Below are 16,517 nucleotides of genomic sequence, written 5' to 3'. Positions count from 1 at the left end.
CATTTATTGGTCAAAAATTTGTATTGGAAAGGAATTTACATTTGAAAAGCTGAAACAAAAAGAGATGCTTACACATGATTTTAAGCATCGGAGTTGGAAAATTTTAATATGAGAATAAGTCTTCTGTTGTACTGAGAGCACCTGTATTCTCCCATGACAGCAAGGGGTCTTCAGCGGACCACAAGCAAGATTCAGGTTCCACAGCACTTACTATTGCTGCTTGTAAGAAATACAGCTAATTAAGTGCATAGAGATTGTATGATCAGATTCTGAGTTATCTTTAAAATGTTGCCGAAAAGCATTTAGTAAACAAAATACATGGTGCATCTATACTGAAGAGTCATTATGTTTCTCCAATAAAAAAAATTCTTCAGTGTTAATGTTCTCAAATAATATAAATTGCTTGCGTCAACAAACACAGTACAATTAGCTTGTTACCCTTAAACTGAGTTTAAAATAAGCAAATTGTTTGATGACTTTGATGTTTTCCACCCAAAATGTGCTGGCTAATTTTTCCATTCCAGTTCCCATTCCAATCTTTTAACTGCCTTAATCTCCTGCCCTCAGATGTTGACCTCCTAAGAACAGAGGTCATAGGTTAGCACAGGCAGACCTCAAAAGATCTGGACTATCAATTCATGCCTGAAAGATTTCTCTTCCACAAAAGAACCACTAAAAAAGCAAATTCCAAAATCTAGCTCCACTGGCTGCATAAAATGTAAACTTGTTGATAAGTTACATTCATAAATGTTCTAAAAAGATTGGATCTAAACAGTCTGAATTAATTTCTACAGCATACAAAAATAAACCAATGGCATTGACATGGAATAATGACTGAACTTCAAAGATAAAAAAGGAAAGCTCTACACAGGGGAGAATTAAGAGTCTGCATCTTTAACCACAGATATGTATGTTTTAAATGTTTCTAATCTCTACATTTGGAAGTACCATTTTTCCACACTAGGCATTTTTAAACACAATTAGTTTTCTTATAAGGGTGAAAGTATGAGATTAACTAACTCAGAAAATGAAACAGCACCAGTTTGTACAAATTTTACTGATTATTAGTGAGACTACTACCTCATTTTCTTGCAATAATCAGCTATACAACAGATTCCTTGCTGCTTGTTTGGTCAATGAGCATACAGCTCTCATTAAAAAAATGCCAGCTGTTTCTTTTCTATGTATAAAAGAAATATATAAAATTGTAAAGGAGAAAGATAACTTCAGGAGGCTGAAGTTAGAAATACCGTGATAACAAGAACAAAAACATTTGATAAAATTATTTCTGAGCTCCAAATAAAACTTGTATGTTACACAATGCACACAAGGGCAAAAATTCTAGAAGTGAAGTGATACTCCCACATTTAATAACATAAAATCACATTGAACTAGTTAATAACAAGTAAATTAAAACACTCTGAGAATTCTTTTTTGACTTAGAAAATAAAGTGCTTATCACATTTTAAGTAATTATTAGAAGGAGATGTAGGCACATATTTCTAGCAGTTATTATTTGAGCAGCTAGCCATGATTCTCCAAAAAATATACTGAAGCACAAAAATTTGAAAAAATTAGTCTGATCAACAGGAAATTAAAGATTTTTCATGTACTTACTAGAATGAAGTGATTTATAAAAACTAACTCGAGAAAAGAGTGTAAATAAAATGAAACCTTTAAAAAGGTAAATTAATAGGCTTACATCTGAGCTACACACAACTTCTAATCCTATTGCAACTATTGATGATCCCTTCTCATTGATGGAAGAAGTAACACTGCGTAATTCCCTAGTACAACTCACTATGCAGACACAGACTTACACACAGTCTCTGTTGTTTTACGTTATTAGTTTAGCACATCAAAAAGGCAGAGAAACTAATTTTAAACACTAGCAAATCTGAAACTGAATTTGAAGCACAACTATTTCAGCTTTCTATATTGGTGAAAATATATCCATTTATCATTGAAAAAAATCAAAGCATTCTGGTTAAACTTTGATGCAAAGGCTGTTGCAACATTAATTGAGCAGCCTGTAGTTTACCATTGTTTTCAGAGCTGATTGAAGTAAACTAAATGTTTAGCATTTAAATTGTCCAACACTTAAAAGAGTAAAATTCCAAGTGACTTCTAGGCTAAAGAAAGCCATTCAACGTAAGACCAGTGCAATTTAAATCAGTTTTTGTACTTTCACCTATTCATTGTAAAAGCTCTAGTGCCAGGAGACTCAACACCCAATAAGATTATAAATGAATGGAGATCAAAGAAAAGAAATTGTTTAGCTCACTCCCATATTTCATAGTGAATCTTCACAACTCTTCCTTCCTTAACCATTCTTTGAGTCTGTTACTGAGCAAACCCAGCTCCCTCTTCTCAAATGCCAAGCTCAGCTCGCTGTTCCTCCAGCTCAGCCACAGTCAGCTTTGCTCTTTCTTGCGCACATACGTGCAACTTCTTCCTTGAAACCAGTCTCTTCATCCTTGTCCTACAGTATCACATTACAGTTTCAAACAAAAATTAGTCCAAATCCCCTAGCTAGTGAGAGAAGCATGCATGCTAATTTCTAGAAATCCCATTATCTACAAATTCAGCATTCAAAAGAGAAGGAAACTATTTACACTGTAGTAACAGCCTGTGAACTAACATTTGAGTTCTATATGATCTTTTCTCATTTGCTGTACAAAATGTAAGCCTTCTGGCCTACTCAATTCAATGCTTGAACACACCACTAAATTCAGCTAAATCTTGAACACAAGAAGTATTGACCTGGGGGCTTTCACTAAGCTCTCTTAACACATTACAAATATTAATTACTTTGAGATACCCCTATGAAATTGTGTGGTTTCATTGTCTCAATGAAATGCACAGTATTCTGGAGCATAAGAAAAAAAGCCAAAATACTTTTCCAAGGGAACCTTTATTCTAGGTGCCCAATTTGAAATACTAGAGCCCACAGACCACTTACTATTTTATAACACCTGATACATTTAGGGCAAAGCTCAAACTCACCAACTCCAGATATGTCATGTTCGTCACCTGGTAAATGAGGAACATGCAATAAGCAACTACTGGAAAAAGTCCCTCCCAGATCCCCTGGAATCACCATAGTCATCACAAGATTGCAGAGCAGGATCCTGCATCCCACCTATGTCTCAGCTCCCTATGCATTAGCTCTTGACTTGCAGCAATCTTTCAAAATGAAGGAAAATTCAGTTCAATCCCTGATTGTGTCTAAGGGGATTCAGGCTTCTCTGCAGTCCCTGAAGACTGCCTGAACTCCCAACTTTGAGGTAACCATTTGGAGCCTGAAAAAACTCTTCAGCTTCTCATATTGACACCATTTGCAATGGTCTGTCCTCCCTTACCCACGTCCTTTCTCATTCATCTCCTTCCTCATATCCCCTGTGTTTGTGTTTTCATATTCCTGCTCCTTCCTAATCTTCTCCCTACCTTTTGTTCTTGAAGCATTTCTATTTGAGCTGCACTGTCTCTTCACTGAACAGCTTGCCATAACCACAAGAAGCAACTGCAAAGTCCCACTCAGTCTTGCTACTTCTGGATGGAGGATGCCACATGGCTGTGCAGGGGTGGCTTAAACTCATACTTTTCCCCTGAAATAAATCTACCTTTCCTGGTGTAAATATTCTCTTAAACCCATGATTTCTTTCAGGACATAGTCTATGTCTTATTACCTGCTTGAAAAGTGCTCTAGCACATTGTAGGTGCACCTTTGGGAATGGGGGGGTGCACAGTGGGAACAGCATTGGCGTGCCTGCACCACCACTATGGAGATGACTGCCTCTGTGACACATTTCTCTTATATAATGAGCTGGTAAGCTTCTTGGCAAAATGAGATATTGAAGTAAATTCGTATTTTAAATGATTCATATTTAAGTAGGTTTGATCTTTAAGTGTCAAGGACAGAAACATGAAGCCACAGCTAATAAAAGAAACAGCTGTAGTGATCTGGAATTATATTACTGCACAGACTTTATTAATTTGAAATTAAAGGGCTCCAGAACTTTTATTCCTTCTGAAGAGCTTCAGATTCATCAACAGCATTAAATCAAAGGCAATGTTTCAGGAATATCTGATTTAGGAGATATGCTATAATTCATTTTTCTCCAGCCTTTGAGTTTTTGGTATCTTTTTCAACACGTCAAACTATATGGCAAATTTTTCCATCATCTGGAATCATCATTATAATCTTTCCTCCGTATTATATATTTATTACACATTTTGAGTATGTTTGTTACGTGATGCTGGAGTGTAACACATCAAAAAAAGCAAAAAAAAAAAGTAACTGCTTTTCTAAAATAGATTTGGAGTTTAACTATTTACACTAAATATGTTTGTAGTAAAATACAGCATAGACAGTGGGTATCTTTTTGAAAGATAGTTCGTCCTGCGAGCAGGTCTGTTCCCAGTTCATTGATAGTTATAGCATGTCATGTGATCAGAAATCAGCACAGCCTGTAGTCAGGATCAGTATCAACTTACACAGAAATTTCCACGATAGGGGAAATCTTTTCAAATAATGCTCTCTTCCCTACTACTTTCAAAGGACGAGGTTAGGTATTTACTGAGTTGGACCCTGAAAATGTATGCATAAACAGTGAGAAAGAAATTTGAATTAAGGAAGAAGATGCCAGTTATATTAAGAAGATTTTTTAGAAACAGAAATGACATTTTGAAAATTATTTACTGAAATACTTTTAACATATACTCTATTGACTTTATGCATAATCTCTGTTAAATTGAGTAAAGTTCTCAATTCTTTCATGCTTCTAAATTCCTTCAGATATGAGAATCATTACTATAGGTAAGAATGAAGTGAGATCATTAGGTATATCAGTACAGGCAAAAGTTTGAATATATGCTGATACTTTACTCTAAATGAGAGAGAGCTCATCCCTTGATGAAAGAGAGTAGAAGAGTCAGAAAACACAAGGCCTAAAAGAGACATCCAATTAAAGAAAAATATTCTGCATTCCAGAACAGAGCATGTACTTAAGAAACCCATCTGCTATGCAGGGACAGCTTTACTCTACATGAGCCTGCATAAATATGACACCTTCCTACTCACTTCATCTGTTCCTTGTATGTTTTCAGAATTGTATCTACTTACTTTAGCATCAGATTTGGATTTCTTATTATAAACACTATGAAAAATTTGGGGCCTATCTCTTCTTAACTGTACATGCATACAAACAGATATCAAAGACAACTTTCTTCAGGCTCTACTCTGTTCTTAATACAAGATTGTTACACACAACTGTAACCATTTCTACACTTTGCCTAAACGTGCAAGCATTGATCTTTCAGCTCCACCTCCTGGCTCCCCACTGTTTGAGCTCTAGAATTAGGCAGGAAGAGAAATCCATTATCTTTTGAGGAAGGCAGCTCCCAATGCTGTATGCTGGATCTGGGGGTAGTGGTTTGCTGTTTTCTGCCAAATAGTGTATGGTCCATAGATACCGGGCGCTGTACATACCAGGCAGTGGCAGTTGCTTTCTCTTTCATCCCTTAAGCCACCTTCCTTTCATTTTTTCATGCAGAAAATATATGGTCTTGGAGATCTGATTCTATTCTCATCAGACTAGACAGACCGAGTCCTGGAAGCACACTGTGTGTTTGTTATGCAGGAGGGCTGTGAAGCTCTCCTGAGCTCCCTTTAAACATGGATGATGCAGATTTTAACAAGGGCTGTCTAATGAATATATGCAGTAACACTTTTCAGAGGCTTCTAACTTAAGACTTGGATGGGTCTGCACAAAAGACAAGCAAAGATTAACCTCCTGCCCTAGACTCTGATCCATCTCCAAGCCAGCTTTCAAACCTCCAGTCCACAGCACCAAGTGACAGTTATTTTTAAAAGTTACCTACTTTTTAACATTATTAACAAGCCTCTCTGTTTTTCTTGTTTTATCTCACTCTTGGAAAAACACAAAATGTTGCTAAGCCCTCCAAAAAGTTGACAGCCTGAGAAAAAGAGCAAGGATGAAAAACTTTGTCCCTAATGATTGCAGTCTAGCAAAGATATAACCTTCTTAAAGTACTGCAGTAGTACAAAGCTCTCAGGCTCTTTTATTTGTTTGTTTGGTTTTGCTTGTGGGGGTTTTGTTTGCTTGTTTTGTTTATCTAGCAGTGTTCTGCTGTTCCTGTTACAAGCAGTTCATACCAGCTTAGTGGTTTATGTGGCACAGTCAGCAAATATAAATCCTAGCATTATGTAAGAAAGCACATCTCAGATTGGCGTTTATCCCCATTCTAGCCTATTGTCTAAATGTGTAAATTGTTAACTGTCTAAAATTCTGCACAAATAATATCAAGCTTTGCTTGAGGATCCAAAAGGAAGTTGCATTCAGCAAACTGAGGTACTTAACATTTCATCTGATTGTCTTTTGCAGATTAGTTGTTGATATTGAAGAAATGGTTAAACCAGCAATTGCCAGAGATGGAAGCCAATACCTCCCTGTTTTTATGGTCTCTCCTTAAATATATGCCCTTGTTGGAAAAAAGATAGCAGGCCACAGGGACCTCATTTCACGTGACAATTTCCTGAAACAGAACAAAATGATGGCAGTCTTTGCATTCTAAGCCTAAGAGGGTGTCTCAGACATCACTGGAAAGAGGAACTAGATACCCAACAAAATCACTATGAAGCAGGAAAAGAGCAAACAATCAAGAAAATGCCCTATGCTTGAAAAATGGAAAAACAAGAATTAAAACCGGAACGAAGAAAGTCTTGCCATCTAATAGTAGGTGAAGGAGAGTCAGGGAGGAGGTGTTCATGTTTTAACTGCTGAAACACCATCCTTGAGTAAGCTCCTTTTGCAAGGCTGTATTTCTAAGAAACTAGGGTAAAAGCCATGCACCTTTTGCATTACTTCTGTGTTTCCTCTTCAGAAAGACAGCAGAGCTGTGAACGCAATCTACCTTGAAGAGGAACAGGAAGATTCCACCCTTTGACAGTGACATGCTGACACCATTTTGTGCCAAAGGCTACAACTCCCTGAAGTTTTCATCTGTTTCTCTGGTTGGCTGACTCGCTTTGTCTGCTCCCCATTTCACCCTGGTGCTGTTCAGGACCTGCCCAAAGCGGGTCCCTGGGGCTGGTCAAGGGTAATAGTGGATGTGCCTCCCTTTGTCATAGTAATGTGCAGTGACCACAAGCCTGGCCTTGCTTCCTAGTTCCCAGGAGAAGGGACTGACCCTTTACTCATCCACATTGGCCCCATCCATCTAATAAGCATGGGTTTTATGCGCTTCTCCTATTTTGGTACTAGTTCAGGTCTCTCCTTCCCAGTCCATACCACTGCCATTATTCACATCTCCTTCACAAAAATCTGCTTGGTTCATTCAAGGCATAGGAGGCTTTTCTACGAAAATTAGGTAATACGCTTGAGTGTGATTCAGTCAGTAGAGATGGAACTGATATACTATCAAGTTCAAAGTAACTTAGTGTCATGTAACTTTGCTGTCCTAAACTAGCTCTCCTAGTCCTGCTAACTTTAATTCAAATGTCCCCCACAGCACTTGACCACGCTGTCATCTCTGCCTGCATCATACCACTTTAGTGACTGTTTGTGGAGATCAAAAGCTGTTTAAGAATTAAGATTTTCTTATTATAGTCTGACTTCAGATCATCCACAGAATGTCTGCAGATATTAAAACCATTTTCTGACTAACTCAGACACAAACAAATTTTAAGTGACAGTTCATCAGGGAAGAAATATACTATTTAATTATAGACACCTCCCTTCCCTAAGTGGTTGTATTTCTCCCCCAATCAGTGGTTTAGAACTATGTTTTTCTTCATTTGAAAATTATGTTTTTGGTCGTGCTCAAGAGTTACTGGCAAACAAAAAAATCACTTATTTTCTTATTGTTCCTCCTTCGTAGATATCTGCATTGGAAAAAGGCTTTTGAGGTGTTACATTGATGCTGCAGTGCTCATTACTGTTTAGCCAATTGAGCTAGAAATACGCAGTTATTTCACAAGCCATATTCCCATGAAATAATTCGGCATCATCATTTATCCAGTGGCAATGGTTCACTGAGCTCCCAAATCCCTCCCTCACTGTTTACTTGCAAGGCTGCACTATAAACCAAAACAGTGAAATCAACCCCAAATCTCACAATGTACTGCTTATTTATTACATGTTCAAATCTAAATCACTTTTGATACAGGTCACTCATGCTAGAAAGTTTCCCTGCCACGAGTGTGATGTTAGCAAAGGGTAACAGAGGACTGAAATGTCATAAATTAAAACTGTGAGATGGAGCTATACCTTTAATTATTTCTTTCTTGTCCCTCCCTTCTTGTTTTACTTTATTGCTTCCATTTTGGTGTAAAGACTTCAAAATCAAAAAAGAGAAAAAAGTCATCCTTCTTGTCTCCCCCAGAATATTCCACATGGAGTAAGGGCCAATCCAAGCAGCTACAGCATTACAGACACTGCTGAAGAAGTATCCAACTTCAAGCTCCTACTAGGACTGTTTACAGATCCTGGATAATACCTCTAGGTCCCAAAGATAACTGTAACTTCTAGTCTCGTGAGCATCATGCACCTTTGTTAATACTGAGCCAAAAGTCTGTAAGTCAAATTTATTTAAATGTACACTGCACTAAAGAATAAATAATTACAACCCATAAAATGGTTGTTTACCCAGTTTCATTTTAGCTGACATAGAAACACTAGGAATGCTTGTTGAAAAAAAAAAAAAGGAAAAAAATCGTAATTTTTTCTTTCTTTTCCCTCCTCAAAACTTTGAGATGGTGGGCTAGGTTCTGATTTCATTTATTCTACTCTAAATCACAGGTTAAAGTGTGAATTCAGAGTACTTTTATCTTTCCTACATTAGATAGTCATTCCTAGAGAGCAGCATAGCATGCTTTTGTGTCAGCACACTGCCAAAACTAAGCAAAACACACTATGTTTGGCATTGTTAAAAAGAAGCCTCAACCTGTCACAATGTAACTTGTTGCACAGTCAATCCCTCCATTACTCAGGTAGGAAGAGACCAGGCTCTGCACTGTCCATCTCTGCCATAAGACACCACTTCTGAACCCAGAACTTGTCAGATGCAAATCCCAGTTCAGTTTCATTTAGAAACCTCCCCTCTAGCCTAGATTACTCTAGATACTATGAAAAAGTATATATGTAAGACACATGTGCATTACAATAGCTTAAAATAAGGTCTGGGAACTTAAAGCCTCAGGCTGCTCACAGCCACAGTTTCATTCCACATGGACCACAAAAACTTTCCCTTCCTTGTACTGAGAAAGAATGACCAAGTGGCTGATACCACTGGTGACAACCAGAAAGACTTCCCATCTATGTTACACAATTAATGTGGCCCACAGTAATGCCGAAGGGGAAATACTATCACAGGTCCCCACAAGAAGAACATTGCAAATTACAGAGACTCTGAGTCTGTCATGGAAGCCCCACAAAATCTACCAACATTGGCAGCCTCAGTGTCATGACTTTTTTCTTCCCTGTCTGCACATCTTGATGCCTTTCCCTTCCCTCCCCCCATCTTTTCTATCTCTAACTCCTCTCAGTAAGTAGAGTAACAGAATCCATTCAAAATAGGATCCATTGAGGTTGGGCCCTCACACTATTACATTGATAAGGGAGATGAACACAGGAAGTTGGAATTAGCTTTCATAAATGGAGGCAGTTCTCACAGTACAACAGCCATCATCAAGAAACTTTTCAATATACATGCTGGAGATGCAACTTTTTTATTGGTTAGGCATTCAAAACTACTTTTCCTTTGAGCAAAGACTGCTTCTCACTGAGCAATAATGTTAACGCTACTTCAAATATTTCAAATTTCAGACTTTTTTGGTGTCTTATGACTTAACTGTAAGAATTCTGAGACAGAAGTGGGTAGATGTTTTTGCTCACATTTTCACATTCAAATTAATTCAAATTAGAGTTTTTCCTTTTTAAAGGCAAGTGAACAGTAGAGAGTACACTGTCTCATAGATCACCCCTTCGCACTGTTTTTCAGGTTCAATTTTTTCTATGCTTCAGATATGAAAAAACATGACTGAAGGTGGAATTCATCTCACTTCACTTTAGAGACTTATATGGGAAGCATCTACAGCACTGGAATTAGAGTCCCGTTTTAGCCCCTGAAGAGGAACAGCAATAAGGCAAGATTCAACTCCAACATTTCAGATGCTTCCCTAGGATGAGATGAATTGCACTTGGAAAGTACTGATTCCTCTGCATTAACTACACTGTGTAGTATAAATATCTACATTTGTACAAATCCCTGCCTCTTTCAATATGTAGTTTTTCCTGTCTACATACAATCTGTCCATTTAAATTTCACAGTTTTTGAGACAAGGACCGTCTTCCTTCATATACATGTGCAACAAACAGGTCAACAGTATCACGACTGCATGATTGTGGCTTTTATTTGCTGCTAAAGTATGAAACATCAAGAATAATGGCAATGCTAATACCCTAAACAGATAAATAATTACGGCCCATGGAAAAACCAATGGTTTAAATAAGAACAATACTGGAAGCCTCGCTCAAAATAAAAAAAAATTCACAGCCATTGCATGCAACACAACTCTGAAAGGCCAGATATGGGGAGCAACCAAAAAGAAAGCTTTGTCCTGCTTACAAAGTCTCTCCTTGTTGTGGTTATGGACTCTGATCTGTTACAGCAGCAATAAATTTTATGGTCTTTAGCTTTTACAAAGAGGGTGAAAGAGGGCCAAATCTCATGTTGTCTCCAGTCTTTAACTAAAAGGAAAAAAAAAAAAAAGAGGAGCAAGAAAAAAGTGCCTCTGAACAGAGGTGAGGACAAGTGGAGCTCATCTGTAGCTAATAAAGGTTCCTGATCTAAAATTTCTCAAAGCTGGGCTACACTACCTTTCCAGGTGACCCCATCTTTCCTAAGCTACTCTTTGCTTCATAATTTGCAATGGAAGAGAGCCATCACCTCTCAGTCATTCCGTCCATTAAATACTGCAGGCAAAACTTGGCTGTTTGGATGTTTTTACTAGGATCCTTCACGAACTATATATCCTCTTGGTCTCAGTCATTACAGCTACTGGGCTGGGCAATAGCATGAGGAAAAAAGGGAGAATTCACCTAAAAAAGAGTTTTTGGGGACAAAGGCCATCCTTGATGAATTAGGTACAGGCAGCTTTGTAGTGAAGAGGATTGCAGAACTTCTTCAGGCCATCAGAGTCAGGAAGAAAAGTGTAACCGTGCAGTGCAAGTCAGACTGCTGCACATATTTAGAAAGAAATGCAACAATCAAAATTAACCGGAAATTTGTAAAATTTTACAACAGTTCTTCAGACCACCAGGCATTAAAACCTTTGGAAACACCTTACACTCTGTTAACTAAGTAAAAATATAATAAATTATATACATCTCAACCCTTACTGCACCACCTACACTTTTTTCTGTATAAAACTACTGATGCATAGTTTAAAACCCCACTGCACACAATAGCCTCTTTAGCATGACATCTCACCTAAACATGACATTATTTCACCTGTATTCAGGATGACCTCTCTTTTCAGTCTAATAGCAATATTTTCAAAACAATATTACATTCCTTTGCAGGCTCCCTCTAATTTAATAAAACCTTCTCAAGTAAAACTAATCAGTGGGTGATTTATGTAGTTTTAGATAGATATAGCTTTAATCAAGTTACTGAGCTACATGTAAAAGCCAAATTTACATAGAAGAGTTTCCTTTCATGAACAAATAAATGCTGAAAACATAATTTCAAGAAAAACCTGCAAAGGAAAAAAAGGGGGAATAGCAAAGTAAGGTAATTACCTATCTCCCTTTGGTTTTCTTTTTTGTACTGTCTTCCCTTTGGGTCGTCTTTCACTTCCTAAACAGGGGCTCCCACCAGGGCCTGTTACCCGTATTGATTCAAGGCCTTTGGAAGATTTCTTAAAAGTAAATTCCACTGGTTCTCCTTCTTTTAGGCTTCTAAATCCTTCCATGTAAAGCTTGCTCTGTAAATAGGAAAAATACTCTTGGTTATCGTTGTCTTAAAAACAGTATTTACATTTATAATCAACAGGACAAATTAACCCACCTACCATCCTACAATACATATAAGCTGAGTAACAGCTTCCTCTGTGTGAGCTATAGCAGACAATACTACAGATAGTAGTCCTGGATACGCTGAAAACACTATTCAACACTAAACAAGTAACAAGAACCTATTTTCAGTAGCAGCAAAACTTAAATAACATTTTCCTTTTCTGTGATGAGTGCTATAGATGTAAGAATCAGAGAAAATGCTGTAATCTTAAAACACGTAATAGGTGTTGGGAACTGAAAAGGCCTGGAAGGAGAGCAAATATTCACTTTAGAGCTAATTCATTTACGATCAAAATTTTAATTATTTTTATTCTTTATATCTGGGACATGGCTCTGCTGCTCTGAAAATGAATCAAAGATAGGGCAAGCACGAGAAGCAGGAGGAAGGCACTCTGAACAAAGTCCACTGAGATGGGCAATTCAGATATCCCTAGTAAGCTGCTAAATTTCTGTTCACTACAGCAAAAATGTTATCTACTTAGCATCATTTATGTACGGATTTGTATTTTCATTCACAGAAAAGGAAATTATCAGCATCAGGGCAAGTGAAATAAATAGTGATAGATCTTTTGCTATTACACTGCAGCAGCAAAATCTTGGACAAACTGAAGTCAACAGGAGCTCACCACTGATTCTAATACAATGAAAATTTTCAACACAACTCCAAATAAATTATGTACAATAGTAAGTAGACTTACAATAGTAAGTCTACATTCCAGGACAAATCTGATGAATCAAACTCTTAAATAAAATGATCATCAAGTTAAATGAGACAGCCTTGGAGTTTTTTTGGGTGGGGGTGTTGGAGATAAAGTGATAGACTCTGGTTGCACTACACTTTTATTTTAGAAGTTACACAGTACATGAATGAGATCAGTTGGACTCATGGATAATTTTACAAAATCCATTAATTTCCACTCAGAGGTTTTCCAGGAGAGCTATAAAACATGTCAAGAAGGGAATCTTCTCTGCAGGTGCCATCCAACTCAGTCACATGTCAAAAAAGCCGAGTGACACTTGACTCTAAATTGCATCTGTTACCTGACAAGTGCAACTAGGGAACAGGTACGAATCGAATGGCAATCCCTGACATGGACTTCCTGTAATGATATTATGGGAGGTCTACAGCACCAACACACTACTTTAGCAGAGCACAAAACCTGACACAGTTCATAGTTCACATACAAAGGGGGAGGTGGTCTCTTCACAAGGATGCACAGAGAATAGGACAAAAGGCAACAGAGCTCCCTTTGAGCTTCTTCAGAGGAAACTCCATCCAGACACAAGGAGAAGTTGCTCACTATAGAAAGAATTAAACAGAGAAGCCCAAAGTAGTGGTATAGTTCCCTTTGCTGGAAATAGTTAAGACTCAGTTTACCAGGGCAATGAATAACCTAATCCAAGGCCCTGCTTTCAGCAAAAGGTTGAATCAGATGAGATCGAGAGGTGTCTTCCAGCTTAGGCTTTTCTGTGACTGAGATATCCTACCAGTGCTGAATCACACTCAATGAGACTGAAACAGGATTCCGGTTCCTGGTACTGCAGCAGAGTTACCTTGGGGACCTGTGTCACTTAACTTCTCCCTGTCTTTCTGAAAAGGGACACCCTTGCAAAGTCTATTTCCCACAGCACTTACAGCTAAGTTACAAATTATAAAATAATTGGGAATATTTATTTTAATGAAACCATGTGTGAAAGCACACATGCCTTAGCTTCCCAAAAACCCAAGGACCAGACCAGCTGAGTTCTCAGAGTCTACCCAGCACTACCAACACTGGTCTGACCAGGCAGCTCAGGTGCTTATAATCTTCCAGCAGAAAGTAAGAAAGAACACAGCTCCATTGCTTAGAACTAAGTCTTATTTTGCTTATCCAGTTGTGCAGTTCTAGTACTCATGGCTCTTCCACCACATGTTATAAGTGTGAAGCATGAGACAAATAGTTGATTTTACAGGCCAGAGGTTGAGCACTATTTAAAAAGGGGGGGCAGGAGGGGGGAACAGCATGAAGGAGTTGCAGGACACATGAAAGAAGAAATAAATAATATCTGTTCTCTTAATCATAAGCTTGGCTTTTAAAAAAAATGAATACCTAAGATACAAAACCAGAAATATTCAAGTATTCTTACTAATGCAACTAGAAGGTAGTAATTCTACATAAACCAATGAAACAAACCACCCAGAAAGGCAGTATTACTTCAAGCAACCCTCCACTCTGAAATGTCTGTATAGCAATAAAGAGATCTTTGTCACATAATGAAGAAATATCCAAGTTCAGCATACGCCCAAAGAAGACACCACCACTCATCAACTGAAACAGCAGATACTGCCTGTGGCATGAATCCATCTCTAGGTCCCTCCACACCACAGAAAATCTTTTTAAAAGGAAAGAACAGAACACTGTGTATTCTGTCCCAAACTAAGCATATAGCGGAATGTTCCAAAACTAGACAATCATGGCAACACATATAGGTGCTAATCACAAGGGAACCTCAAAGGCATAAGCCTAGATGCTCTTGTCTTTTTGTTTAATTACGATTTAATGAAGATACAGTTCAGTCTCAGGAAGAGTTACATGCGGTTTTCCTTTGTGAGTTTCACTGTTATTAAAAAAACGCTAAATGACTGACATTGGATATGCACGTAACATTCTCTACTACTTCAAAATAAGTAAGTACTTGCTTAAAGTGGAACTTATACCAGGGCACTGTTAGTATTCTAAAATGATTTCGCTTTTAGCAACAGAGCTTTTATTTCCAAATGAAGCACCCTATTTGTAAGAGAGATTTTTAAACATATTTAAAAGCCTAAGTAAAGGAACAATTACACTTTCATGAATCACATGTTACGTGGGTGTATATTTTTTGCATGTTTGTTTTTTTCCAAGCACTTTTAACAACAAAAAATGTTGTTAAAAACGTTGAAAAAACCCACTTCAAATTACTTGCACAGTACTTTCCTTGAATACACCTCAACAGCTTTTCAATGACAGACATGGATTTGGTACTGCCTGACTTACTGTGCAAATGTATAGCTCCTGGTGAGATTCTCTGAGGGTGCAATAACAATTCAAAGCCATTGTGGAAAATGGCATTTGGAAACCAGCAAAACAAATCTAAAACCTGAATTGCTCTTAACTTGTCTAAAGAGTTGGACAAAAAATGTCTGTAAAGTTGATAATTTAATGTTGAAAGATCTAGCTCAGTATTTTCCTCACATTACTCAAACAAAACCAACACAATTAAAACCAGCCAGAGTTTCAAGTCAGTGAACCATTTCTAGAGCCCTGAATGGGGTGTATGGGCACGCCGCCAATGAACAAAGGGAAAAACTTAAAAGCAACACGCTTTTCCTCGCTTCTCCCTCTTTCGGCTGTCAGAGACTTTACTGTTATTTTTACTAGCAGTCAATACAGTGATTTCAGACTAGAGCTTTTTTCTTTCTCTTTTTTAATTTGACAGGGCCATTTCTGGTGGGGTTTTGTGTGTTGTTGTTTTTTTTCTTCTTTCTTTTTAATAGATATCCTATTTTTTTTTGGTATTTTAGCCTATAGTGTAAAATATCACACATCTCTGACACAAGCAATGGCTTGGTCCAAAATGCTGGCAACCTTGTAGTAGTATTAGCAACAACAAATAGGAATGGAAAAATCCATGACTGCAAGTTTACAGAAAGCATTTCCTACTACAAGACAAAAATCAAAACTTAACAAATATAAATATGATTAGCAAGATGGTCCCCAAGAAAAGTACCACTTCCTGGGCAGTATCAGGGAGTGCTTACAGCTCTCACCAGGGTCTACAAAAGAAAGGGAGTTAGGAATTAAGGATCATTATAGGGGCCCAATTGCATCAGATATTTGTGCATTACTTTTAATAATGTGTGGGGAGTAAGTGCCTACTCACAACTTTGCCATTTCTTGTCAGGGCTGTGAACAACTGCTGTTGCAGACATTAAATCCTTTAGAGGAGAGAGGAGAAAGTTATTTGGTGGCAGTCTGCTTACATCATTTATTTTCTGTATCTCTCATTTCTGCCCCTTTTTATCTAGTGATTGATCGATTGCTTAGTACAATGACCAGACGCCACTAGTATGCCAGGTCTCCAAAAGTAAGAAAACTGTTTTCCCTCCAAAATTATCTACAATTAAATCCAGACATGAAGGAAAGCATATCCTGAAGCCCAGCCACAGTAACGACTATTAAGAAAATCTCTCCAAAACAACCTCATACAGTTCCATCAAGAGCCAGCAACCTTTCAGTAAAGCAAGAGCACACAGTAAGAAGACACAGAAGTAAACCAATTTACACTGGATGCATACTAATGCTCTTAACTGCAATGGGTCAAAACCACTGCAAAACAGTATTAATTACATGATACAACTTCTGCTACAAGGACTTTTGCTGTCCACCAAAATTC

The 16,517-nt window shown here is 37.7% G+C and overlaps 1 protein-coding gene across 1 annotated transcript in view; it reads right to left on the bottom strand.

The window, feature by feature from the left end:
• The window catches only part of LIN28B (lin-28 homolog B), a 97,888-nt gene that overhangs the window by 29,121 nt on the left and 52,250 nt on the right, over positions 1-16,517 (bottom strand). The window contains exon 4 of the mRNA XM_027633940.1: positions 11,826-12,010. Within this exon, the coding sequence (XP_027489741.1) occupies positions 11,826-12,010 (185 nt within the window). The remainder of the gene's footprint in view (positions 1-11,825; positions 12,011-16,517) is intronic.

This window comes from Corapipo altera, unplaced genomic scaffold (assembly GCF_003945725.1).
Source record: "Corapipo altera isolate COAL_440 unplaced genomic scaffold, ASM394572v1 2b, whole genome shotgun sequence".
Classification (NCBI taxonomy): Eukaryota; Metazoa; Chordata; class Aves; order Passeriformes; family Pipridae; genus Corapipo; species Corapipo altera.
This window is presented reverse-complemented; position numbering and strand designations above follow the sequence as displayed.